At 37.6% G+C, this 25,961-nt stretch overlaps 1 protein-coding gene across 1 annotated transcript in view; it reads right to left on the bottom strand.

Moving 5' to 3' along the window:
* Positions 1-25,961, bottom strand: part of RBPJL (recombination signal binding protein for immunoglobulin kappa J region like) — a 353,030-nt gene that overhangs the window by 102,018 nt on the left and 225,051 nt on the right. The window contains exons 7-8 of the mRNA XM_044088991.1: positions 25,686-25,823; positions 11,465-11,574 (exon numbers count right to left, since the gene is read on the bottom strand). Of these exons, the coding sequence (XP_043944926.1) occupies positions 11,465-11,574; positions 25,686-25,823 (248 nt within the window). The remainder of the gene's footprint in view (positions 1-11,464; positions 11,575-25,685; positions 25,824-25,961) is intronic.

Below are 25,961 nucleotides of genomic sequence, written 5' to 3'. Positions count from 1 at the left end.
CACAAGGGGGTGCAAAGATAAATAATTGTAGGACATTTTGAGAGCAAGGGTACATTCCAAGTGGGATATCAATGTGTTCTTGGATAATTTTTAGGTGGGGTAGACTATATGCACTGCCTCACCTTTTTACATTCTAGGTAGGATATCAGTGTATTCTTGTATAGTTTTAGGTAGGGTGAAGACAGGAGCATTTCCACTTAGTGAACAGATGTTTGAAAAGCTGAGTTTTGAAATTTTCAGAGTTTGATATTGTTCTTAAAGAGGAAGGAAGAGAGTTCCAAGTCTTGCCAATAGTGAAGGAGAAGAGAAGTTGACCAGCTGGACTTTTAGGTTTATTGATAGCAATCAGGTTTTGATGTTCGGATCTGAGAGTTCTATTGGGGATGTAGGGTGGAAGGATGTTAGATAGGGCAGGACAGTTAGATGGCTGAAATATAAGTTTGTGCGCTGTGGTGAGCTGCAGATAGTTTAGGTAGTTTGGTAGTGCAAGCCAATTTAGGGATTGAAGGGAAAGGCAATGATGGGTGGAATTTTTACAATTGGAGGCACATTTAGAGATTTTATTGTAGCAGTTTTCTAGTTTGGAGGTGATAGAGGATGACAAGTTGGTTAGGAGAGGAGCTCCATATAGTAATGAGGGCAAAAGGTAGGTAGTGGTCAAAGTGTGCCTGGTGGAGTGAGAAAGAAAGCAATTATTCCTATATAACATGCCTAGTTTTTGGTGGGTTTTCTTAATATTTTGTTGAATTATGTATGTCGAACTTTAGGAATTCATCGACTATAACACCGAGAAGTCTGGCAGAGGGAACCACTTCAATAGTGGAGTTGGAGTTACTATGGACTTTGAAAGTGTCTTTGTCATAGGAGTAAGACTTTCTGGGGGAGAAGAGGAGAATTTTGGATTTGTTAGCATTAAGGGAGAGGTGGTTTTGGCGCATCCAGTTTTCAGTGGTTGAGAAGGCAGCTTGGGTTTTGAGAAGCAGTTCAGTGATGTTTGAGGCAGAGCAGACTAAGGTTGAATCGTCTGCGTATTGAATAATTTTGGTATTGGGGATAGCAGAGTGAAAGTTATTAATAAAAATATTAAAAAGCATGGGTCCAAGGATGGATCTCTGTGGTACACCTGTTGGTGTAGGTAGGAAGGAGGAGATGGAGTGTTTCCATTTGACTGCCTGAGACCTATCTGATAAGTAGCTAGAGAACCAGGATAGAGAGTTAGATGAGAGATGCAGGTTTGATAGATGAAGGAGAAGGTGTTTATGGGAAATGGTATTGAAAGCTTTTGAGAGATCAAGCAAAACAGTAGAGACCAGGTGACCTGATTCTCGGGCTTGATTGATAGTTTCTAAGAAGGAAAGTAGAGCAGTAGTAGTGCTATGGCCATGTTGTGAAAGCCATGTTGAGTTGGTGTAAGAAGATGGTTTTGGGTTAGAAAAGGAATAAGTTGGAAGTGGATACACTTTTCTAAGATTTTGGAGATTGGTGAGACTAGAGCAATAGGGCAAAAATTTGTGATGCTGGTGTTCTTGCCTCCTTTGTGAAGAGGAAGGATGTAAGCTGATCGCCAAAGTTTGGGGATGTAAGATTCATTAATAGATCTATTAATAATGATGCTGATTGGGAGTGCTATCCTATCTGCGGCACATTTTAGGAAAGAGGAGGGAATATTGTCAGGGGCATTAGAGCAGGGTTTAAGTTTAGACAGAAGTCTTTTTATAAAGTTAGTTGAGACAGGTTTGAGCTTGAACCTGAGGGGAGGGTTATTGGAGGAATTGGAGGGGGAAGATAGGGGAACAGATGGGTTATTGCTAGGGAAGGTCTTGGTTAGGTCCGATATTGTTTGTATGAAGAAAGAGTTAAATTCTGAGCATAGTTCTAGGTCAGATTTACTTGGGTCAGGGCAGGGATTATTTTTGGAGCCGGGATTAAGGAGAGAGTTTATTGAATTCCAGAATTTCTTGGGGTTATTGTTATTGTTAGACTGGAGGTTGGTGTAATAGGATTTTTTGTCATTGGTAATTAGTTATTTTACTTATTTACGTAGTTGCTTATATTGGAGCAAGGTGTTGGGAAGTTTATTGTTTTGGAACAGCTTCCATAGTTTGTCCCTTTGATGCATAATTTGTTTAGTAAGTTTAGATAGCCAAGGAGCAGTATTTATTTTTACCCTTTTATTTCTGATACGGGCAAGAGAGTTAAGCATATCTATGAAAACAGAGTTGAAGTGGTCGATAGCAGCATCAAGAGGGAGAGTTTTGAGGTCTTGCTAGTTCATTTGTTTGAATAGGTTTGTGAAGGTTGTAGGGTTAAAATTACTAAGATTACGAGTTAGGATGTATTGATGTTGGTGAGGAGAAGAGTTGGTAGCATGATGAATAAAGGCTGGGAGGTGGTCACTAATAGTGTCCAGAATTGTTCCAGAATTGGTGATTTTATTTGGATTGGAGACTAGGATCCAGTCAATAGAGGATCCAGGGAGGTTAGTTTTGTTGGGTCGGGTTATTTGGTGTATTGTTTGAGTGAAGTTGTAAAGGTTGATGGCTTGGGAAGGAGAGAGAGAGTTAATTTTGTTCCAGTCAGTATTTACATCACCTAAGATGTATGTTTCATAGTTAACTTTAGTAGATGCCCATTGGAGAATGTCTTCGAGGATAGGGATATTGTTCCCAGGGGAGATATATAGGGCAATAATACAGATATTTTTGTGTGTATTTAGTTTCAGTAGTCCAGTTGTAAGTTCAGTATTTTTGAATTGAGGAACTGGAATTTGGAGGGGAATTACAGTTAATGATTTAGAGTAAACTATAGCAGAGCCACCACCTTTTTTAACAGGTCGGTCGTTTCTAATAATATGGTATCCAGGGGGAAGTATCTCTGAATCAGAGATATGGGATTTAAGCCAAGTCTCAGAAATGGCTAAGATATCTGGTTGGTTATGGGTTAACCAAGCCTGGAAAAGGTGGACTTTGTTATTAAGACTTTGGGAGTTCAAGGTGAAGATTTCAATGTGTTTGGGAGGGGAGAGGATGGGGTTGGGTAATTACTGTTAGCGAAATGAATGGGGCCACGGTTGGGGTGGATATCTCCAGCTAAGAATATGTTGCTAAAAAGAAAAGATTTAAGAGATTTAGGTTTACAGATTGAGAGTTTAGTTGGATGTAAGATTATTTTGTGTGTAAATGTACCGGCAGTAGTGGAGAAGATTTTATAGTGGAACAGGTAGAGTTGATTGGGCGGGATAAGATAAGAGGAGATAGAATGGAAGTGAGAGAAAAAGTTAGGGTGAAGGGAGTTTTCAGTGGATGTTATTTTTGTAGGTGGAATTGGATAAGCAAAGGAAGAGTATGAGCTGATATAGCATGAAGGAATCAGAAAGAGAAGGAGGAAGCAAGGAACTATGAGTTGCTGGAGGATTGAGGAAACCATGATTATGCAAAGGGGGAGGAGAGATAGGAATGCCAGTTGAAGTAGAGAGTATATTTGAAGATGAAGAATGATATTGGAGAGAGAAGTGGTTTGTCTGAAGTTATATGAAGGAGGCAGGAATATAGTAGTAAGGGATATAGGGAATAGGAATATTGAGAGAGAGGTGATAGAGGAGGTGTATGAGAGGAGAGGGAGGAGATTGGGTAGGAGGAGTGAATAGGAGAAGCTGAAGTTAGGTAAATTAGAGTGGGTAGATTAAGAGCAGGTGTAAGGTGGGAAGAAGAGCTATTGGATAATTGGATTAAGTGGGAGGAGAGATGGAGGAATAAATGTAGGAGTGCTGGGGGTGGGTGGAATTTGGGGGCAGGGTAGGGGAGCGGAGTGAGCCTACAGGGCGAATGGAGTGGGTTCAGACAGGTAAGGAGGAGAGAGTCTGAGAGAACAATCAGTGAGCAGCAGACTACTGCAGTTCACCTTACTGGTAAGTAAGGGTGAGTGTAGGGTGAAATAATCTGAAGTGGTGAAGAAGAGGGGTAGCAAAGGGCAGAAAGTATAGGACTGCAGCAAGTAGACTATGAGGTATATAGGCAGTTTAGTACAACAGTGCTGTACTTGGGAAATAGTTGCAGGGAGACAAAGAAGGGTGAAAGTATAAAGCAGGACTAGTAGAGGGAGCTAGCCTGGAAGGAAAAAAGAAGTGTGTAGGAGCTATGCTGGGGTGAGGGAGAGACTGAAATCAGAGATAGCTCTTATAGAGGGAGAGGAGGGGCACTTTACATTTATAGGTGGATAAGCAAGGCCAAGAGAACGAGTTATGCAGGGCTAAGGAGGGGTATGGCTGCTGGGTAACCTGGCTAGGTAGCAGACTTTTAATACATATTGGAAAAAAATATTTTTGAGAAAGTATCAGCTTTACTACTTAGTGGGGGAAACACATACTTTATTGCTTCCCAAGGTACAGGGCTGTGGTATAGGACAGCAAGTAGCTTTTACTTCTTATTGGAGAGGCTGGAATTGTTTGCCTGTTGTCCTTATTCATCACTCAGGGATGGACCTTTAGTCTTAGAGCAGGGTTAGAAGGTAAGAAAGCTGGGAGGGTTGGAAAGAAAAGAAAAAGAAATAGAGTAGGGAGAAACCAGGTTAATTTGGATACAAGATATAGGAATTTCAGACAATAGAAATATGCAGCACATCATTCATTTCAGAGCAACAGCCTTCTAGTTGACATAGCAATGCAGCAATTCGGTCGGTAGACTAACATTTAACACTTGTAATTTAGGTAACAGGCTAGTTCACATATATTGTTAACATGTGCAGTATAGGAAACAGGCAGAAACACAATAGTCTATGCAGTAGGCTATGGCACGTAAGGACTGTAATAGGCTATTTTCAAGAATGCATATAATTCAGTAGAGCAGTTATGCAGACAAAAAAGAAATACATGAAAGCAAAAACTCACTTTACCCAAGATGGCTCCTAAGGTATGATATCTAAACAGGGAAAAATAAGCTATACTACCCATGCTAATTCAGCGGACACTGCAGTAGGAAAAAGCGAGTTGAGAAGGGAGGCTAGGTGCAAGCTCAGTCCTCACCCAATGCTATTAGTAGCTAGTACGCAGACCCTGCTAGATCTGCCTTAAATTGTGGAATGCCATCCTATTGATGGTAAGTGTAACTGAGAGGGTTCCGGGTTCTCCAACTAAGTCACCACTTAAGCGTTGGAGTGTACAGCACTGATTTTATATTAGCCATACAGCACTGATTTTAAATTAGTGTACGGCACTGAATTTATATTAGCCGCAGATGCACGCTTTTCAGTGCGTAATTAGGTTGAATAAGAGATAGTTAGAGGGCTGTTTAAGATGCACTGGTTAAAAAAGTGTGTTGGAAGCACTTTTGCACTGAGATGTATTTACACCAACAATTTCACCAGACTGAACTAATATGTCACTGGCAAATTGGAGACGCAGACTCCCTCAGGCTATAGAGAATATATATACATACATACATATATATAGATATATATATATATATATGTATGTATACATATATATATATATATATATATATATATATATATATATATATATATATATATATATTTATAAATGGATCTAGGACGTTTGCTTGAGTGAGCAAACGACCAAAACCCAAAGTGCCGGGCATACTTACGCAAAAGTGCTTTTCACCGAAGAAGCACTTTCGCGTAAGTATGCCTGTTGCCGAGGCCGTACTACGGTGCAGGTAAGGAAAATTTCCCTTTTCCCCACTGTACTGCGGTCTCGGAGGGAGAATATTAAAGTAGGGGGGGTGTGGGGGTTTACTATCAAAAGGGCAACTGGACTTTGTTCGATTTACATTAGTCTGAACGCCCACTTCGATAGTATTGAAAGAATGAAACAAAAAAGGTTGAAATGCCCAACAGCGAATGCACTACAGCATTTGCTGTTGTGCATTTCAACATTTTAATGCAGATCACACTACACTGGGGATCGGGAAATGTACCCTTTCCCTCACTCTACTGCGATGTCGGAGTTTTGTATATATAAGTAGCAGGAGGTGTGGGGGGGGGGGCACAGCCTCCCCTGCAAAAGCGTTCTTTACTGTGTTTTTCAGGATACTTGCGGAAGTGTGGAGAATGTTCGAAAAATGTCAAATTCAACATTCTCCACTTTCGCGTTTGACATGTTTTGTAGTCGTTCTTTTGTTTTTCACTTTTTTAGTTCGGGAATATGATAACTCACACAAGGTGTGATTGTACAACTGATAGTAAACTTGCACTTATCTACACACACACACACACACACACACACACACATATATATATATATATATATGTATCTGTGTGTGTGTGTGTGTGTGTGTGTGTGTGTGTGTGTGTGTGTGTGTGTGTGTGTGTGTGTGTATATATATATATATATATATATATATATATATATATATATATATATATATATATAGATAGATAGATAGATATATATGTGTGTATATATATATATATATATATATATATATATATATATATATATATATATATAAATTAGCAGGGGGAGGTGGGGGTCTTATCCCCTGCAAAAACAATGTTTTGTCCTTTCTAAGGTTATTGCTCAGTGTATGCATTGTAATGTGTCAACAGAGGCAGCACAGTGGTACAGTGGATAGTGCTGTCACCTCATAACAAGAGGTTCTCTGGTTCAATTCTCTGCTGCTCTGCTCTTCTGTGCGGAGTCTGTATGTAGCCCCTGTGTTCACATAGATTTTCTCCAGGTGCTCCAGTTTCCTCCCAAATTCCAAAGAATTTAATGTAATTTTAAGTGGATTAGAAACACTAAACTAGAAACAAATGTGAGAGTCTGCAATATGGGAGAATAACTACAGCACAGCTTGCCACCCAGTGGTGTGAATCTTGGCTCTAGTTGATTGTCATTGCTGAAGTAACACCCTGACCCCACTTGCAAAAATGGGAAAAAGGTTTGTAGGTGGATTTGCATTGTCAATATTTTGTGGTTAATGTTTTGCATATATATTCAAACTGTTTGCACACTTCTCATCTATGGTTAAGCTTCATAAAAGATGGAATAGGCAGTACGTTATGAAATTGCATTTATATGATGTCCTAGCCATGAAAGAACAATTTCATTTGCATTTTGTCATGTAATATGTTGTTTGAAAGCTATAACATTACTCTGCAATAATTTTGCAATGAAATGTAGTTTCACAAGAAAGAAGTAATTCCTTGGATTGTAAAACAAAGTCAAAGGACCTCAGAGCCCAGAATTTTGAAAAGGTCATTTGCAAGCAGATACAAGGATGAGAGGACATTATTAAACACTGTAGGTTATTATGGTGGTGGCATCAGCCTCTAACTGGAGAAACCATTCTTCACATTACCATTTTGTGTTCGTTATTATTTTACTTACATACAGCTCAAAAGTGACACAGGTAACTAGTGTTTTGGTCTCAAGCAATATCTTTGGTTTTGATGGTAATACCTTGTCTTGGATGAAAACTGTGGGGAACTGAAGACTTCTACCAGCCTTTCCTAGGATATGTGTATGTGTAAGTGTAAATAATTTCAATGAAGGCAGTTAACATAGTCAAGGGACTTTGAAAATACTGAAAATCACAGAAGGAGTGGTGACAACAGGGCCTGGGGTGTTAGGCCAAAGATTCAGCTTAGTAAATGATCAGTATGGAGTCCTTCTCTGGGTTCGTTTGATAAAAGCCCATATGCGGGGCATATGTGCATATTCCTTGCATTCTTCTGAGGCAGTTTAGTCAGGTTTTTCTTAATGTTTTCTACATCAGCCTGTTGGGTGCCATTGCTATGACTTGAGGGATCATCCCACTGATGGCCATCTGACCTTTCCTTTGGCAGTGAATTAGATTCAAGGACCATAGTCCCTGTCCTTCTAATATCCTATGCTACATTGGTGGGCAGTAGTTGGGATTCAAATATCATCAAGCATTGGTAGAGCTGGGAATAATATACAATTATTGCAAGACCAGTTCCATATTTGGTGTCAGTGATGGGATTCGCACCCCATCAGTGTCAGTTTGGTCACCATAGTAGATAACAAGTAAGAATAACAAGAAAATAAATGTCCCCCAAGCAGGTGCCTAAATGATCCAGGTAGAAAGGAGGGTCATTGTTTTGAACAACAGCCAAGCATGTGATAAAGTGTAACTGGTCAAACTGCACATTCATCAGAACAGGTCAGTCCAAGGTTGAATGACTTTGGAATGATATACTTTAAGTAAGGCACAGGAGACAAATCTCTATCCATGGAAGGCCTGAGGACTATATTCCATGAAAACGTATGATATCATAGCTTGTACAGTAGCTTTTTTATTTATTTTTTTTTTTCATTGAAATGGCAATGGGGCAAGTTACTTTGATGAACTGAATGCATTATATTGGAAAGGCCTTGGCACAGCATATAATCACATTTCTACAGATTGAAAATTGATCTTGTCAGTTGTGTTGACCGCCATCTTATACTATATAACATTGTATGGCTCGGGATGTTTTGTTGGCAAAATGAACTCCTCAACAAGTCAAGAATTTGCGGTACCACATCTCAGCTTCTCAGCCCATTCATTAATAGGCAGCAAATGTCTAAAAGTCATTTTTCTGCAACCCCCTTTGCAAGTGAATGATGCACCCCAGCTACTTTAAATCTAAGATCATACTATCATGGAGAAAGGAGAATTTTTACCGCTAATCTGAGGTAGTGCTCAACAAAAATTCACCTGATGAATTGCAACAAATAATATGTGATACTGAATGAGAGGAAGTCAATAAAATAACTATCAATAAGTTTTCCCAAAGGAAAAGGATCATACCCATGAAAACCCTGTTGTTATCCAGAAGAATGCTAATAAAACAAAAATATTTTTTATCCAGGACTAAGAAAAGAGTGTTGAAAAGATGACCAAAGAAAGAACACAAAACGGTCTTATGCTAAATACACATTAGAGGGTTTGATGAGGAGATAAAGACTAATTATTAAAATAGTAGAATGCTGCAGCTCGATACCAAAATCATGGCTTAAAGTTTTTACCCTCTCATCAAATATTCATAATAGACTATAAACAATTCTGTTTTATGGTCATTACTATTTTTTCATTTCCTGTTATAATATTTAGAAGGAAGAACGCTCTAACTGGAATAGTGTTTATCTCCCAGAGGTTTACATCTAAGTCCTGATAAGGACTCAGCTGTTATTTGGGGAGGCGGTCCTGCGGTAGTCCTGAGGAGGACTGCTTTTAGCCCTGAGGAGGGCTGTTGTAGCCCTGAAGAGGGCTGTTGTAGCCCTGAAGAGGGCTTTTTGACTCCAGGAGGAGCCTATGTGGAGTGGTGTGGTGGGTCCTTAGAAGGACCTTTCATAATCCTCAAAAGGACTTTTTTTGTGCTATACAGATCTCTTGTTGGCCCTAATAAGGACCTTTGTGGTAAGGGTGGTCCCTTATCATTTGTCAGTTAGCCCTTATAAGGACTGGTATGTCCCTTGTTGATCAAGGCTGGGCTTTAGTGGGTCCTCGGGTTGCCAACTGTCCACAATTTTTCTGGACAGTCCAGAATTAAGGGACACTGTCACTGAGATTGAAGACCACAAGAATATCTTTGACTGAGCACAGTAATATTGTACAACAATCCCCTCGAGTAGAAGTTAATGCAAACTTCTATTCTGCATGCATTTTGCTTTTATGTACATGTCCAGTATTTTCTGTATGAAAAGTTGGCAACCCTAGGACCTTTGCAGTCCTGATGGGTTCTAATAAATCCTAAAAAGACTGTTGCGCCCCCTTGTGAATCAAGGCTGGGCTCCGTGGTGAAATCTCAGTGGGTCCTAAAGGACCTTGGTAGTCCTTAGAAGGACTGGTTCTGGCCTGTGGAGAAGTAGTTAAAAAATTGTAAGACTCACAAACACTAATACAAAATAGACCAACACAAAACAGTTAAGGTACAAGAGCCTTGGATTATTGAGCTCTGGGCATGCAAGGTGGTCCCTGGTAGGGCTCTTGTATTTTAACTGTTTTGTGTTTTGTCTGTTTTGTATTAGTGCTTGTGAGTCTTATAGTTTTTTAATCTGCACTACAAAGACATACTCTAATTATGACTTAATACAAAAAGTCCATGCATTTAATTGAATTAAAAGTCTTCCTCAAAGATATCTATCCATATATCATCTTTACATACCTATATCTACCTATCTGTGTGTGTGTGTGTATATATATATATATATATATATATATATATATATATATATATATACACACACACACACACACACACACACACACACACAAACACACACACACAGATTATGGGTTCCTGTGTATATATAGTATGTACGTGTGTGTGTGTGTGTGTGTGTGTGTGTGTGTGTGTGTGTGTGTGTGTGTGTGTGTGTGTGTGTGTGCGTGTGTGCGTGTGTTTGTCTATGCGTGTCATTGTCTGAGACATATGTGTGCTTTTGCAGAGAGAGAGAGATTCATTATTTACATTCTGGCATAATATTATTAGAGAATACAGTTTCATAAACAAACCTATAACAGCAAGTAAAAGTTTAGGCAATGTTCACATATTTAAAACAACACACCTCTAAACATGCTCAATGCATCTTATTTCTAGGAATAAAGGAAAACAGATTTTTAAAGCAGTCATCACTCTTTCCTAAGTTTTCATTTGTTTTATGTGATTGACTTAATGATGCAAGTTTCAGTAAAACAATAAATAAAATAATACAGACTTATTTATTTTATTATTTATTTATTTTACATTTGTTTACTGGGATAGTCTGACTGGATACATGTCCATTTTCAGTGGAGGCCCGGGGAGAAAAGCTTCACATAAACAAAAACATACATTGATTACACAAGAAGTTACAAAAACAACTAGAATATATGAAAAAACAAAATGATTATTTACATTATATATATTGGTTATGTAGTGTTCCCTAGTAGGGACTTCATAATTCTCATGGACAGACACAGTTACAAGTTAGATTGGCTACAGACCTTGATGGCATCGTTACATGTAATGATAATTACTGTTTATGCTATCAGTTTATAGCTAGTCAGGGTTGGTACATAAGGGTACAAACTTATTAAAGATGTTCAGTAGTATTTAATTAGACCTATAGTTTTCTGGGTTACCAACATTACAATGAATAGTTTACAAGTAGTATGTTTGTTTAGTTTAATATTTTTCTAGCTATTATTTTACAGCTATCATCAATAATAATTCTGGATGGCGCAGTGGTGCAGTGGTAGCGTTGTCACCTCACAGCAAGAGGTTCTCCGGTTCGATTCTCAGCTGGGGTGCCTTCTGTGTGGAGTCTGCATGTCCTCCCTGCATTTGGGTGGGTTTCCTCTGGGTGCTCCGGTTTCTTCCCGCATTACAAAGACATGCATCTGGAGCCTTTCTCCCCAGGCGTCTGCTGAAAATTGGCTTTGTTCCAAGTCGGACTTTCCCGGTTAATAAATGATAAATAAATTCTGATAACTTTGATTAGAACAATGATACATACCATGGTAGGTAATGTGACTCCAGTGAGAGTACAAACAAGTTTAACAGCTGAACCATAACAAATGTAACCTTCACGAAGGTGAAACTCGTCCCTCGAGTAATGGTCATCAACTTCCATAGCAGATGGTTATAAAAAAAAGAAAGCAGAAAAGTATACTGAAAAAAGGATCAAAAACTTCATGCACTCGAAAAGATGAGCACCTTTTTTAACTTTTGTTCATTGTTTACATTAGATTGCATTCTTTGACTACATCTTTAGCTTCAAATAATTATAAAGTTATTTATCTCATAATGATGAATCATGAATTACACAGTAACATATAATTCATGGAAAGTCCTCAGCACTGACAAGTTATCCTGATACATGCAATTCAATTGGGCACTGCATTTCCAAAGCAACAGTGTGCCGATATTCTGGCCAATTAAGTCCTTAGCAGAGGTATATCAAGGTATTAAAAGCCTGCCTCTGTATTTTTTCATGTTTTATTTTATACTGATACAACAAAACATTGACAGATATATGATTTACATTATCTGAAATCATTAAATCATTTTTATACACCTGCATTGTAACTGACAATAATAATCACAGCCTTATTCTTTTACTTAAGGTTGTATATTACATTATGAAAGCTTAAAAGTAGCAGGTTAAGATTAAAGCTTTGTGGCACATACCCCTTACAAATATTGCATGATATAAAGGATTGTAAGTGGGTCACTAATCATAACCTACTTATTATGTGTTCAAAACATGGATGCCAAGAAGTTCACTTTTGAGAGCGAAGCTCAAGAAACTAATCTTGACATCCATGTTAAGAACACATAATTAATGGTCATGACTGGCGACACAGTCATAATTCTTTGTAGTGCAGGGAGCTTTATCTGCTCCATGTAATACTAGTTACATAAAAAAACACTAAGTGTTTTGTTGGCTTTCAAGGCCATAAAGATCTTAGTGAGTATTGTAAGAAAAACAGTGTAACACAGTATATTATGTTTATACTTACCTTACTATGCCCCTCAAATGTCCAGATTTCCACAGAGTGTCCAGATTTTTGCCTCATATGTTTGGTCTGTTCCTTACAACATATTTTTTGGGGGGCAAACAGCTGAGGATTAAATTAACTAAATATCAATAGACATTTCACATATCCTTCAAAAATGCAAAGCCTGTTATTCTAAGTACTTATCAGTATGGACAGCAGGCAGACTCAACTCTGCTCTTTTATTCTACCACTGTCTGTTGCTGGTCAGTACTGGCAGATTTGACTGTGTAGCATGAGCCCTGACCTTAAGATGCTGATCAGGGGATGCTTAACATTTGTTAAGGTTGGGACTTCTAAGCTAGCTGCACACTGATCAACAGCTTGATTTCAGCTCCCCCAGTATGAAAAAAGAAGCTAAGAGATAAGAGCCAGTAACTCTCTAAGTTTTAGTAAATTCATTTACCACCTAGTATTGACAGACAGAGGGACCAAGCTAGTAAAGATGTGCAGCAGGTAAGGGTGATAAAGGATAATGAGGGAAATGTACTCACAAGTGAGGAGTGTGTGTTGGGCAGATGGAAAGAGTACTTTGTGGGGCTGAAGAATGAAGCGAATGAGAGGGAGACAAAGTTGGATGATGTGTGGATAGTGAATCATGCAGTTCAGTGGATTAGCAAGGAGGAAGTAAGGATAGCTACGAAGAGGATGAAGAATGGAAAGGCTGTTGGTCCAGATGACATACCTGTGGAAGCATGGAGGTGTTTAGGTGAAATGGCAGTGGAGTTTTTAACTAGATTGTTTAATGAAATCTTGGAATGTGAGAAGATGCCTGAGGAATGGAGACAAAGTGTTTTGATGAGATCAGACAGAAGTCCCCGTGGACTATGATGTTTGTAGATGACATTGTCATCTGTAGTGAGAGTAGGGAACAGGTGGAGCAGACCCTGGAGAGGTGGAGATATGCTCTAGAGAGAAGAGAAATAAAGGTCAGTAGAACTAAGACAGAATATGTGTGTGTGAATGAGAGGGAGGATAGTGGCATGGTGAGGATGCAGGGAGTAGAGGTGGCAAAGGTGGATGAGTTTAAATTCTTGGGCTCAACAGTTCAGAGTAATGGTGAGTGTGGAAGAGAGTTGAAGAAAAGAGTACAGGCAGGGTGGAGTGGGTGGAAAAGAGTGTCAGGAGTGATTTGTGACAGACGAGTACCAGTAAGAGTGAAAGGGAAGGTCTACAAGAGAGTAGTGAGACCAGCTATGTTATATGGGTTGGAGACAGTGGCATTGACAAAAAGGCAGGAGTCAGAGTGGGACTTGGCAGAGTTAAAGATGTTAAGATTTGCACTGGCTGTGATGAGGGCGGACAGGATTAGGAATAAATATATTAGAGAGTCATCCCAGGTTGGAAGGTTTGGAGACAAAGCCAGAGAGGCAAGATTACGTTGGTTTGGACATGTGCTGACGAGGGATGCAGAGTATGTTGGGAAAAAGATGCTAAGGATGAAGCTGCCAGGTAACAGGAAAAGAGGAAGGCCTAAGATAAGGTTTATGGATGTGGTGAGAGGGGACATGCAGGTGGTTGGTGTGACAGAGCAAGATGCAGAGGACAGGAAGAAATGGAAACAGGTGATCTGCTGTGGTGACCCCTAACGGAAGCAGCCGAAAGAAGAAGATTTGCTACCTAGTATGTACACTGCCTTGATGCCAGCAAAGAAGAGACTTAGAAATCCTGAAAGAAAGTCAACTAGAAAAGGTGAAAATAAAATACTGACTGGGAAGAGTCATGTAGTGGTTCAGCAAAAAGCAGTTCAAGCACCAGCTTTGGTGCAAAACATGGCTTCCAGTAATCTAGAGGCAAAAAATAAGTCAAATGTCCTGAGAGCTGGTTAAAATAAATGAAACATTGAAGGAGAATATCAACTGAAAATAACAAAAGAATGGAAAATGGAAAACATTTTAGACAGCTATTAAGATAAATTGATAAAACTGCAAAAATTAAAGGTCAAAATGAAGAAAAGGCTGGCAGAGTATGAGACTGCTCAAGAAGAGCTATTCCAGAAATGGTAGTGTTAGAGGGCAGAACACAAAGAGAAAACCTGAGATTTTATGATTTACCAGAGAAACTGGAAGGAATACACTCTATTCATTTTATGGAAGTACAAATAAGCAACTGGATTGATAGTAGTAGAATTTGTTAATTGAAAGGATGCATTGTATGTATGCTCCAAACCTGGCCATGAGAAAGAAGCCAAGACCTGTAATAGTAAAGATGCAATCATGCCGGCAGAAAGAGTCAATCCTGACAAATATCTGACAGAAGGGCAAAGCATTAAACATTAGAAATAGCAGAGTGTTTATGGGAAATGATTATTTACTGTACATCAGGCAGAATTGAAGCAAATGTATTCCAGCAATCAGAGAATGTCAACAGACAAGTGTGCAGTTCAAGCTGCTATACTCATCTGTCTTCAGAATATTTTATCCTGGAGGATCAAATACATTTTTTGATGTAGAACAGACTATGGAGGAAATACAAATGTTTGTCCAAGAAAAAGTGACACACCGAATAGATGTGGAACTCTGCTTCTCATTCTTTTACTAATAAAGCTTACAGGGAGACTTTGCCAGTGAAACATTTTTCAACATTCCAAAGGAAAATGGTTCAAAGACAGAAAAAAGCACAGGAGCTAACTATAGAAGAAGCATTCCTTGGATTTCAACCAGAGTCTGGGGTTGGGAGTTGGAAACGAACAGGAAAAAGACCAGCAACATTGAAATTAGTGAATAATTGTGAGACTATAAAGCATCAATAACAATTGTGAAATATAGTTTTATAAGAAAAAGTGGAAATATTGGCCTTTTTTGACTTTGTTAAACTTTCTGGGGGAGTTAAACATATATACCACACTTTATACCATTAATGTTTAGAAGGTTACTGAAGGGATGGGAAAAAGAAAAGTAATTGTAAATAAAACAATTTGTGTTCTTAACAGTATTTGTACAAAATGTTTCATGATATAAATTGAATGTTATGTATTAAACCATTTTCAGTTATTGTTGTATGTGATAAAGATACTAAAGTAAACAAGTGCCTTTTTCCTCTCTCTTGGTATTAACAAATATAGGCATTACAATGTAAAAAGAGAAGAAATGTTGGACAAAAGCATTTTAAATTAATTTGCTGTAATCATGGGTCACTGAGGTGAGAGATGGGGTGTAAAAGTGCACAGATTATAATACATGTAGAGCTGATATGTTTTCTCTTACTTTTGCATAAGTGAATATCTGGATTAAGGTCCTTCACTTAATCTAATAATATTTTCGTGTAAGCAAGTAAACAAGAGGACACTGAATGTAATGAAAAGTTTTCCTTTGACAAATTAATGCTCAGTGTACATTCAGAGGCTTGCAGGTGTGGGTAGCTGTACATTTTATACTTGATGTTTCCATGGAGACAAAATGACTATAGGAGCAAGCAATAAAAGTGACAGCACTTTTTAAGGCAAAAGGGTTAACGTTTTCTGAAAGCATATACGCTGTTTTTTACATCTGGAAAGATAAGGAAGATAAGACAAGAACAGAAAGCAATTAGCATAAGTAGGAGCACAGGCTGTAATGTGCATCTTAGCATGGATAACCTTAAGTTTAGGTTAAGTAAGGTATGTGTGTGCAGATGTCGATATGGGACAATTGTTCCTATCAGGAGGGTTAAACTTCATTATCTGAAGATGTAGATAGTTTTGTGTGTTTGGTTTAAGTTAATATGTTCTGGAGGTGTGTTTGATTTTTTAGTCAAAGGTTTTCATTAAAACAAAAAGTGATGTAAAATTTGACTTGGGTTCAAATGGACATGACAAGAAATAACTGTATAATAATAGATCAACCTGCCAAATCCTAGTGGCTGCATGTAACACAAAAGCTGGAAATAGACATTTTAAAAAGCTGTCATATATAATAGGTAGGAATAATAACTTCTCATCAAAATGACTGCTCTATCCATATTATTTTGTAATGTGAATGGCCTCATGGGTATAGACAAAAAAAGAGTATTCAATTATGTTAAGAAATGCATAGTGAAAATAGTAATGTTACAGGAGACACATTTGGAAAGAAGTAAGCATTTGAATTTGGTAAATAAAGGAGTTCAGAAGGAATATTCAGCACAGCATCAGGGACAAAGGAAAAGGAGAGTAGTTACACTAATTGTTAGAGGAGCTTCAATACTGATAGATGTGGAAAAATATATTAATCATAGAATTGTGACAGTAAAGGTCTACTAGCATCCACTGGCATGTATTTATATTCCTCCTATAATGGTTGTTACAGAGCTTAAGAAACTTTTGGAAAAAAGTAATCAGTTTTCAGCAGGGAATATTACTGATAGGTGGGGACTAGAATTTGATTTGCAACAGTGAGGATATATCTGGAGGACCTAGAAGGGAAAATATAACAAAAGCATGTTGATTTCTGAATAAATTTATGAAAATATGTGGTACGGAAGATGTGAATTCAGTAGTAGGAACTCAGAGACAATTATTCACCAAGGTACAATAACTAGGCTAGATTAGACAGAAATTATATTTCACAGGAACTCTTATATTTAATTGAAAGCTTCGACTCACATCCAATAACTCTTTTAGATCATATTTCAATAACAAATAAGATAATGCAGGGTAATTAAGTAAAAATGAGACACTGGTACTTCCCCACTTACCTGATAAAAAGACATGAATTTATGGAATGAGTAGTGAAAATTACTCTATGGTTATTAGAAAAGATAAACATTTCTTCAGAGGTTACAGCTAGTGAGTGGGATGAAATGAAAGTGGAGTTTTAAAAATAGGGTAGAAATAAAAGAAAAAGAGATATGGTTAAGAAGTAACATGAATTATTTAGAGGGGCTGACAAAGGTTAAAGTATTGCAGAGTAAGGGGAATCTGATTAAACAAGAAGAGGCACAACTGTGGGGTGCTAAAGAGAAAATAAGGAAGTATCTGGAAAATATGCATGAGTTTAGAAAGATTGTTGTTAAGCAACTGTTTTTTTTTTTTTGTGATAATAACTCCAGAGCTCAAAAACTTTTAGCATAACTACATAGGCAACAGAAAAAAAAGAGGTTGCTACCAAACTTAAGGAGCCTATAACAAGAAAAATAACCAGAGATTCTGTAGAAGTATTAGAGACATTTTGAAATATTTTATGAAAATTTGTATAAAGCAGAGAAACATGGAAATCAAGAAAGAGCACAAATGGAAATATTTCTGGAAGTCTTAAGTATGCCAAGGTTAGAGGTAGATGAGGCTCAACAATTAACAGTTAGGACAGGAGGAGATGAGATAAAAACGATGACATACAATCAATCTGTAAGATAGTCTGGAAGCTGGGGAGGTAGACAGTGATAAATATCTGCTAGGCTTTGTTCAACAGTGTTTTAAAAGGAGGGGACACATCAACATTTTAGAAGATATTAGTGGTTGCTATAACACCTAAAGTTGGTAAAGACCCATCAGACCCAGTTTCATGTAGGTCCATTTCCATTTTAAACCATGATTATAATTTATTTATGTCTATAACAGCTAAAAGAATCGCAAAGTATTGCCAAAAATTGATATATGTGGATCAATGTGGTCTTGTGGATGGGAGGCAAATATTTGACAACATTAATAGAACAATGATGATCCAGAGGGAAACATAGTGTAAGTAAACACCACTGTTGTTAGTAGGTCTTGATGTAGTGAAAGCATTCAACAAAGTAAGCTGGGACTTTTTGAGTAAGTAAATGGATGCATTTGTATTCCTTGATACAATAATAAGGTTAATTAGGAGGATATGTGAGGGATTGGTGGCAAAACTTAAAATGGGAAGGCTCCTCTTTGGCAAGTCGTGTCTGAAAAAAGGAACCAGGCAGGGGTGTCCTATTTCCCATTTATTATTTCTATAATTTATATTTAGAGGCATTGTCAAAAAAATAAGGGACTCAGAAATTCAAGAATATAATTGGCATGGTAATTATGGGTAATCAAGAAAACTTAACTTTATTTACAGATGATATTATTTTGTACCTGATAAAACCAGAAAAGGACATCTCTGTGTTATGGAATATCATGAAACAGTTTCAAGTCTTTTCAGAATATAAAGTTAATGACTATATAACAAAAGCTGCAGCTGTAAACTATGTATCCACACATGAATTACTCCAGCAATACACATATTTATGGGGGCACAATAAAATGAAGCATTTAGGAGTATGGGTTAAAAAAGATTCTATTATGGCAGCTAAGGAAATGTAGGAAGAGACTAAACAAAAGATAATACAAAAAGCAGTGGTGGCTGGTGACTTCAAATCAAAGGGGGGCTGCAGGAAACAGCTGAATGGGAGGGATCAATGGGAAGGTGTGCGGCCAACTAGAAAGGGGAGGAGCTATGCCCAAAATCACAAAAACTGTAACTTTAATTAAATGCGCTGCCCTGGGTGCCAAACCGTCATTATGAGAGTCCAATCAAGACAAAATAAAGTGTAGAAGAAAAAAAATATTCCGATGCATTGGCTGTATGACAGCTTACTTAATATCTAGATGAAAACAAAAAGGTTGAGAGGCATGAAAAAATAAATTACTTTTTAAATACATCACTGAGATGCCAGTCAAAATCAAGTATAAGAAAAACAAGCAGCATTCAACTCAAACCACTTCTCCTTGCACTGCAGTTCTAATTATAATTTATATTCAGCTTTATTAAAATACCAAGTAACATGCTGAAAGTAGCAATATCTGTGATAACCCCACTTGTAAAAATGTTTCTTATCCAAAAAAGACCTGCTGCCTGACAACAACTATCTACTTGCTTCATTGGGAAAACATGATCAAAGTAAAAAATGAAAAGTAAACAAGAAACAAGCTCAAGATACATTGCTTAAAGGACTACTGCACAGGTTATGGACCACACATGATAAATTTGCATTCTGTTTAGTTTACAGGTAAAGCCTGCAAAGATGACTGCAAGTCTCCAACAAATGTAATGAGCTTCTTAAAATAATGTAATCCTGTCCTTTATTATAAAGATTGTCATATGCATTTCAATACCCAAGGTTTATACGTTATCTAGTTATGTAAGTATTCTCTGCATGGCAACAACAGAAAGGCGTTCAATGTTGGCATTTCTTTAACAGTATGCTTATTAAAGCTTACTTGCATCTTACAATCTCAGACAAGCTTACCTGATGGTCATTGAAGTATTGCTACTTAAACACAGCACAACAGGCACTTTCTGAATAATAATAAGCATAAATCAACAGTATAAAATTATGACAGAAACCAGAACATTCTGCAAAATCAAGGACAGATGAAAAGCCACTGTAGTACTTGTGTCTACCTTGGATGGGGGGATACTCTGCACATTTACAATGCATAACTGCTCTTTGCATTGCTTGGACACATCCAGAGTCACTACATGGAGGAGTGGGGTGCAACAAGTATGTCACAATTTGAAATGTCTCTGGCTGACTGTGATGGCCCTGACACATTTGTCATACCTCTCAACCTCAGAGCAAGACATCTGGACAAAGCCATACATATAAGTGGGACAAAGGCCCAAAAATAAGGACAATGTTAAATATTGTTGTTATAAACTTAGAAAGATAATAGAGTAGTAGGTCTTGCATTAGTATGAATTTTCTGAAGGGTATGAAACCTGAAACTCAAATGCCTGTCATTATTTTCTAACTTCAGTCTTTAATGATTTGCCACTTGTTGTGTCTTTCGGCTTTTCCCGGTTAGGGGTCGCCACAGTGGAACTCCGGTCCGCTAATGATTGGCAGTAGATTTTTACGTGCTGGCTTGCCAGGCCTAACGCACAACCTTCAATGAAGGAACGCCCATTAATGATTTGCCACTAATTTGCCAAAAAAACACAATTGTATGAAAAATGGACCAAAAATGTGATGCAAAAATATAAAATAGCCACACAATACAGCTGGCAACCTGTCAAAGAAGGGACACTTTTTTAAAATATTAGTACTGCTAACTTCAGCAGCTGACAAAATAAAAGAATCTATGTGCATTTCTGAAATAAAAGTAATCTATAACTCTGATTATTACAGTTATTTATTAACTGTAAACCCTCCACGTTTTCTTCCAAAATTATTTTGCGGAGGGATTATTAGGGGAAGAGTAACATTTTGAGCCAGAATCGGGGACAGTTGAGAGATTTGGATATGCCTAATTCTATAAAGCAATTTATTTGCATGTACATCTCAAACTGTTAATGCAGGAAATCTGGAAAAGGCCAAATATATTGAGGGAACATATAAACAGTACTAAAAATTGCTCTTGTATAAACTGAGACAATATTGATAGAATATAACAGGTCTTGCTTTAGCATGCATTTTTCTGAAGGTTATGAAGTCTGAAACTCAGTGTCTGTCATTATTTAGTGACGTAATCCCTAAATGATTTGCCAGAAAACCACAAATTTTATGAGAAACAAACCAAAAATAAGAAGCAAAAATCTATTCATTCTGTGAAAATCTGGACAGTTAAGAGGTATAGTTCAGCTAGGGCTGTCTTTGAGTTTGCCGCCCTTCCCCCTCACAAAATTATCGTCGAATGGAGCCTCCCTCTGCAGCCATTCCACTGAATTATTACTTGGCTATTTCACCCCATTTACCATAAAGACTAATGTGCATACTCTTTTACCTCTACGATGATTTGGACTTCATTTGAAAGTTTTATTTTGCATTTTACAGCACAAATGCTAAGACATCTGATAAACAAAGCAATGCAGTCTCACAATGAAAACAGACTTAGCATTAAAACTTCTCTGCCCTTGAAACTCACATTCATTGAAACAGCATTGAAACCCACATTCAAAGAAAATACATGTTGCCAGTGGCAGATAAAGATTAACTTTGGGCTGTTTTCAAATCATAGGCCCCTTACACACGAAACATACACATGCTCTTTGATAGACCTTCCTGATTGTATTAAATTATATTCCTTGTACAATACAGTACAGTTGTTAGAGGGCGTTTTAAATTTATTGTTTTGAACATTTTTCCAGTAAACAATGAAACAAAATGCTTGCACCAATAATGACAAAACTGCCCAATTCTGAACATTTTTCCAATAAACAATGAAACAAAATGCATGCACCAATAATGACAAAACTGCCCAATTCAGAACATTTCCATCATAAAACTCTACACAAACTTCTACAGTCCACCAGTATTAGTAAATATGCACAATCTCTGAAGAAGTAAAAGTCATCTAAATAATTCCACATTAAAGAAATATGTAACTAATGAAGAGGTTGCTGCTAGCAAACAACTTTATATTTCATTCTTTCATCTACAAATAAAGTGCCTGTTGCCCTTGAGGAATAAATTACCTATGTTGCATTAAAAAAATGATAAGCTAGTAATATTGCAATAGGGAATGGATGGCAAACTGATAACAGGTTCATAGTTACTAGGTATCTTCGCCAAAAAGGACTGCAGCATCCACTCCCTTTACAACACAGTACAGTATTAACAATGCATTTACCTACTGTGGGAGTAGAATCCACAGCCTTCTGCATCAAAAGCAAGTATACTACCTGCTGTGCTATTAACAATGCAAGCAGGCTTACCATAAGCAGCACTAAACTTTTGTTCCCCTGCAGCTCTCAGCTTCTTGTAAAATCTACTTGACACTCAGCTGTATCTCTATACTTTGCAGCACAAGAAATCTGGAAAAAGCCAAAATGTATTGGGGGGGGGGGACAAAAGCCCAAAAACCAGGGACACATCTTAAACATTGCTTGTATAATGTTGGAAAGTTGCTAGAATAAAATGCTGTGTTACCACCATACATTTCACTGCTAAGTATTGAACCCAGGACCCTGTGCAAAACAGTAATAGAAACATGCCACTATGCCAGATTGTCTGCTTTGTGAAAGAGAGAAGACTGAAACTTAAATGGCTACCATTTATTGAATTCAGTTTTCACCATAGCTGTCAACCTCTTAGCACAAAACACCTGAACAACGCCAATAATGGGGGAATACAGCCCCCAAACATATTCAGTGAATTCAGTTCTCACCGTAGCTCTCAACCTCTTAGCAACAAACACGTAGACAAAGCCAGTAATGGAGGAATACATCCCCCAAACATATTCAGTGAATTCAGTTCTCACCATAGCTCTCAACCTTAGCACAAAAAACCTAGACAAAGCCAATAATGGGGGAATACAGTCCCAAAAACAGGGACAGATTTCAAATACCCATGTTATAAACATAGAAAATTGTTAGAATAAAAGGTCATGTACTTTCTGAAGAATATGAAGTCTGAAATTCAAAAGCCTGTTATTTTTATTTAACATTTGTTAACCAGGAAAGTCTGACTTGGAACAAAAGCCAATTTTCTGCAGAGCAAGGAGAAATACTCCAGACACATGTCTTTGTAAGATGGGAAAACATGCAGATTCTACACAGAAAGCACCCCAGCCAAGAATCAAACCAGAAAACCTGTAGCTGTCATGCAACAATACTACCAGTGCACCACTACACTAATGACTTTGCCAGGAACAACAAACGTACAGAAACCACAGATTTTATGGGGAACAGAATAAATATGATGAAAAAATCTGCAAATTTGTTACAAATGGTGGTGGGTAGGGAATTCAGGCCCTTACCACCTACACCCAAGATGCAGGGTTCAAGCCGGAGTATTCTCTACCCACCACCATGTGTTCTCTCTAGCTACCAGTACATAGCAACTGGGGCATTACACACATACACACAACAGATCTAAATCCGTTCATCTTCTGTAGCAGCCAGATCAGTCCTGAATACACACCCTACCTCCATAGCAGCAGATCAAAATCCATGTTTGTCCTTTGTAGCAGCCTGAATCCATCCTCTGCTGCAGCCCACTCAAGCTATACAGATCCTCCTTAGCAGCCTGTGCAAGCTATACTGGTTTCCCCATGAGACAAGAGTAGGCTGGAGCCTCCAGCTTACAGGTGATGCAGTCCGGTGTCCTTGCGGTCATCACCCACACAGACTTCTGCATAGGGCAGAGATCCCTATCTGGACTGCAACACAGCAGTCTGGAGTTCTGTGAGTTCTGGGACTCGCAATGTTTTTTTAATTCTTTTTTTTTTCTTTCTACAGATGGGGGGGGGACTCGCGTTTTATTCTTTATTGTTTTCTTTTTTCTTTCTACAGGTGGGGGGGGCTGCAGTGCTGCAGTCCTGCAGTCCTGCAGTCCTATAGCACAAGCCACCCCTGACAAAAAGTGAGAAACTGGAAGCTCTTGTTTATGGATATGGATAGCAAGATACAAACAGAGAAAATGTTTCTAGTCCTTTTAGCTTTATATATAGGTCAGGCATATTTTTATCAACCAGAGTAGAAGTTGTGGACAATAATTAATAAATAGTTGAAGGAATTTATCTGGAAGGCAAAGAAGATATGAGTCAATTGGGATAAGTGGATTCTTCCAACAGAACAAGGTATTTTAGGATTACCTGACTTGAATGGATATTTTAGATCTACACATTTAAGGCTCAGATACATATATGCAAGCAGAAAGCTATAATTCAAAGTGGAAAGCTGTGGTGATAGAATGGGGGGTGAACTTCAACAAATAAACAGATAGAGTGGGACTTGGACGCAAATCCTTAAGGAGAATAACAACAGCTGTATGGCATATTATACTTATAAAATAGCAAAAAGTATTCTAAGAACTAAGCCAACATATGAATGGAGAAAGGACATTTTGCTGATAGAATGACTGCAATTAGGGGTATAGAGAATAGGCAGAGAGCGTTGGAATTTATCAGAGAAAAATAGCAAAGGAACCAAGGTACTGGGAGCAAATAACTTGAGAGGAAAAGGTACTAGAATGGGAAGCGGTCAAGAAGACATTTGAACTGCAGGCTAGAGATAACTAGGAACATATGTTTTGGGAGTGTAATGAGTTGGCAGACTTCAAAAATGCCTTACAGAAATATTGGGTGAGCAAATGGGTGCACCCAAGGAAATGATTTTATGAGCTGGGATACAGGATCTGAATTACCTAGACATAGTAAGGCCTCGGTAAGTTTAATTCCAGTGGCTACCAAAAAGGCAATTACTAGAAAATGGAAATCAAAATAAAAAACAACTGTATTCGAAGTATTGAATATTGCAACAGAGATAAAAGAACTGGGAGTGGGATCTTTAGAAAAGGTTTGGAGCAAATGTTTAGAAAAAAATGGAAGTTGTAGGAACAAATACATGCAGAATAATGTTTTGGAGGAGGAGGAGTGAGATTTAAGGGAAGGCAATTATTGAGAAAACTGTAAAACTCTGAAAAAAATTTCATAACTTGTTTTAGAAGACACATACTATGAAGTGCATGGAATTTTATTATGGATGAAAGATATACCACAATGTGTTTTCCTTACAGAGATTAGAAGTGATTTTATTTTTATTACTAGAACATTTCACATTTCATGTTCTAGGAGCTATTTGTGGATTCCAACTCCTCATATAAATATCATAGTAACCAAACACAAACTTCCACAGTTTACAGAAGACTTGTGATTTTATGCAGGGGCCTGCTTTACAAAATGAATGCATGCATTAATTACTCACACAGATACACACACACAAACACACACACATGCACACACACAAACACACACACACACACACACACACACATGCATACATATACCACTTCATTCGAAATAGTCCCCTCCTGAGAAAGAGAGATAAAAGCATACCAGATGGCCTTGCTTTTATATGCAACTTTACTAATGTGGATGAAAATTGTGGACATGCCCATTATGGAATACTGTTGAGTCCTAATTTTGGTATATTAAAAGATGTTAGGTCATATTCATAAATTTAATAATGTACAGCTCATGTTAAAAATCAGAGTAATTGTATTACATTATAAAAATTAAGGGACAAATGCTGATTCCATAATGTGCATCAGAGTGAACTGTGCATATCAGGAGTGAAAATTAAATCCTCAGACCAAACAAAAAAAACCTTACAACTATGTTTAAAAATGCAGAAAAATGTTAAATCAAGCATTTTAATGTTATGTCACCGTTCATCTTACGTATAACCAGTTTACTTTTGTGCATCGAATCATATATTACCAATTCTATAACTGATACATTTTGGCATCGAAACATAAATTCACTATTCTATAGCTAAGATACATTTTGCCATTCTATAAGTACACTTTTTTATCTAAAAAAGATCTTACCCAGGTGTAGTGTGAAGGCAGCCCATTGTCTTGCACTGGCAATAAATGCACCTCCCTCCACAGACAGGTATCGTGTACTGACAGTCTGTGATCGCAACCGGTTAAATAAGGACACTTTAGATCCAGATGAAATGCACACTGTAACAAAATATTTCATAATTTGTGTCTACAGCTGAATGTTTTATTTATAACAAAAATTAACTACTACAAATAAAATAAAGTTTAACACAAAAATGTACCACAGTCCTATCTGCAAACAATTCATATGGTATAATA

The sequence above is a fragment of the Protopterus annectens genome, chromosome 12.part0, assembly GCF_019279795.1.
Source record: "Protopterus annectens isolate FY-2018-M chromosome 12.part0, PAN1.0, whole genome shotgun sequence".
NCBI lineage: Eukaryota > Metazoa > Chordata > Ceratodontiformes > Protopteridae > Protopterus > Protopterus annectens.
This window is presented reverse-complemented; position numbering and strand designations above follow the sequence as displayed.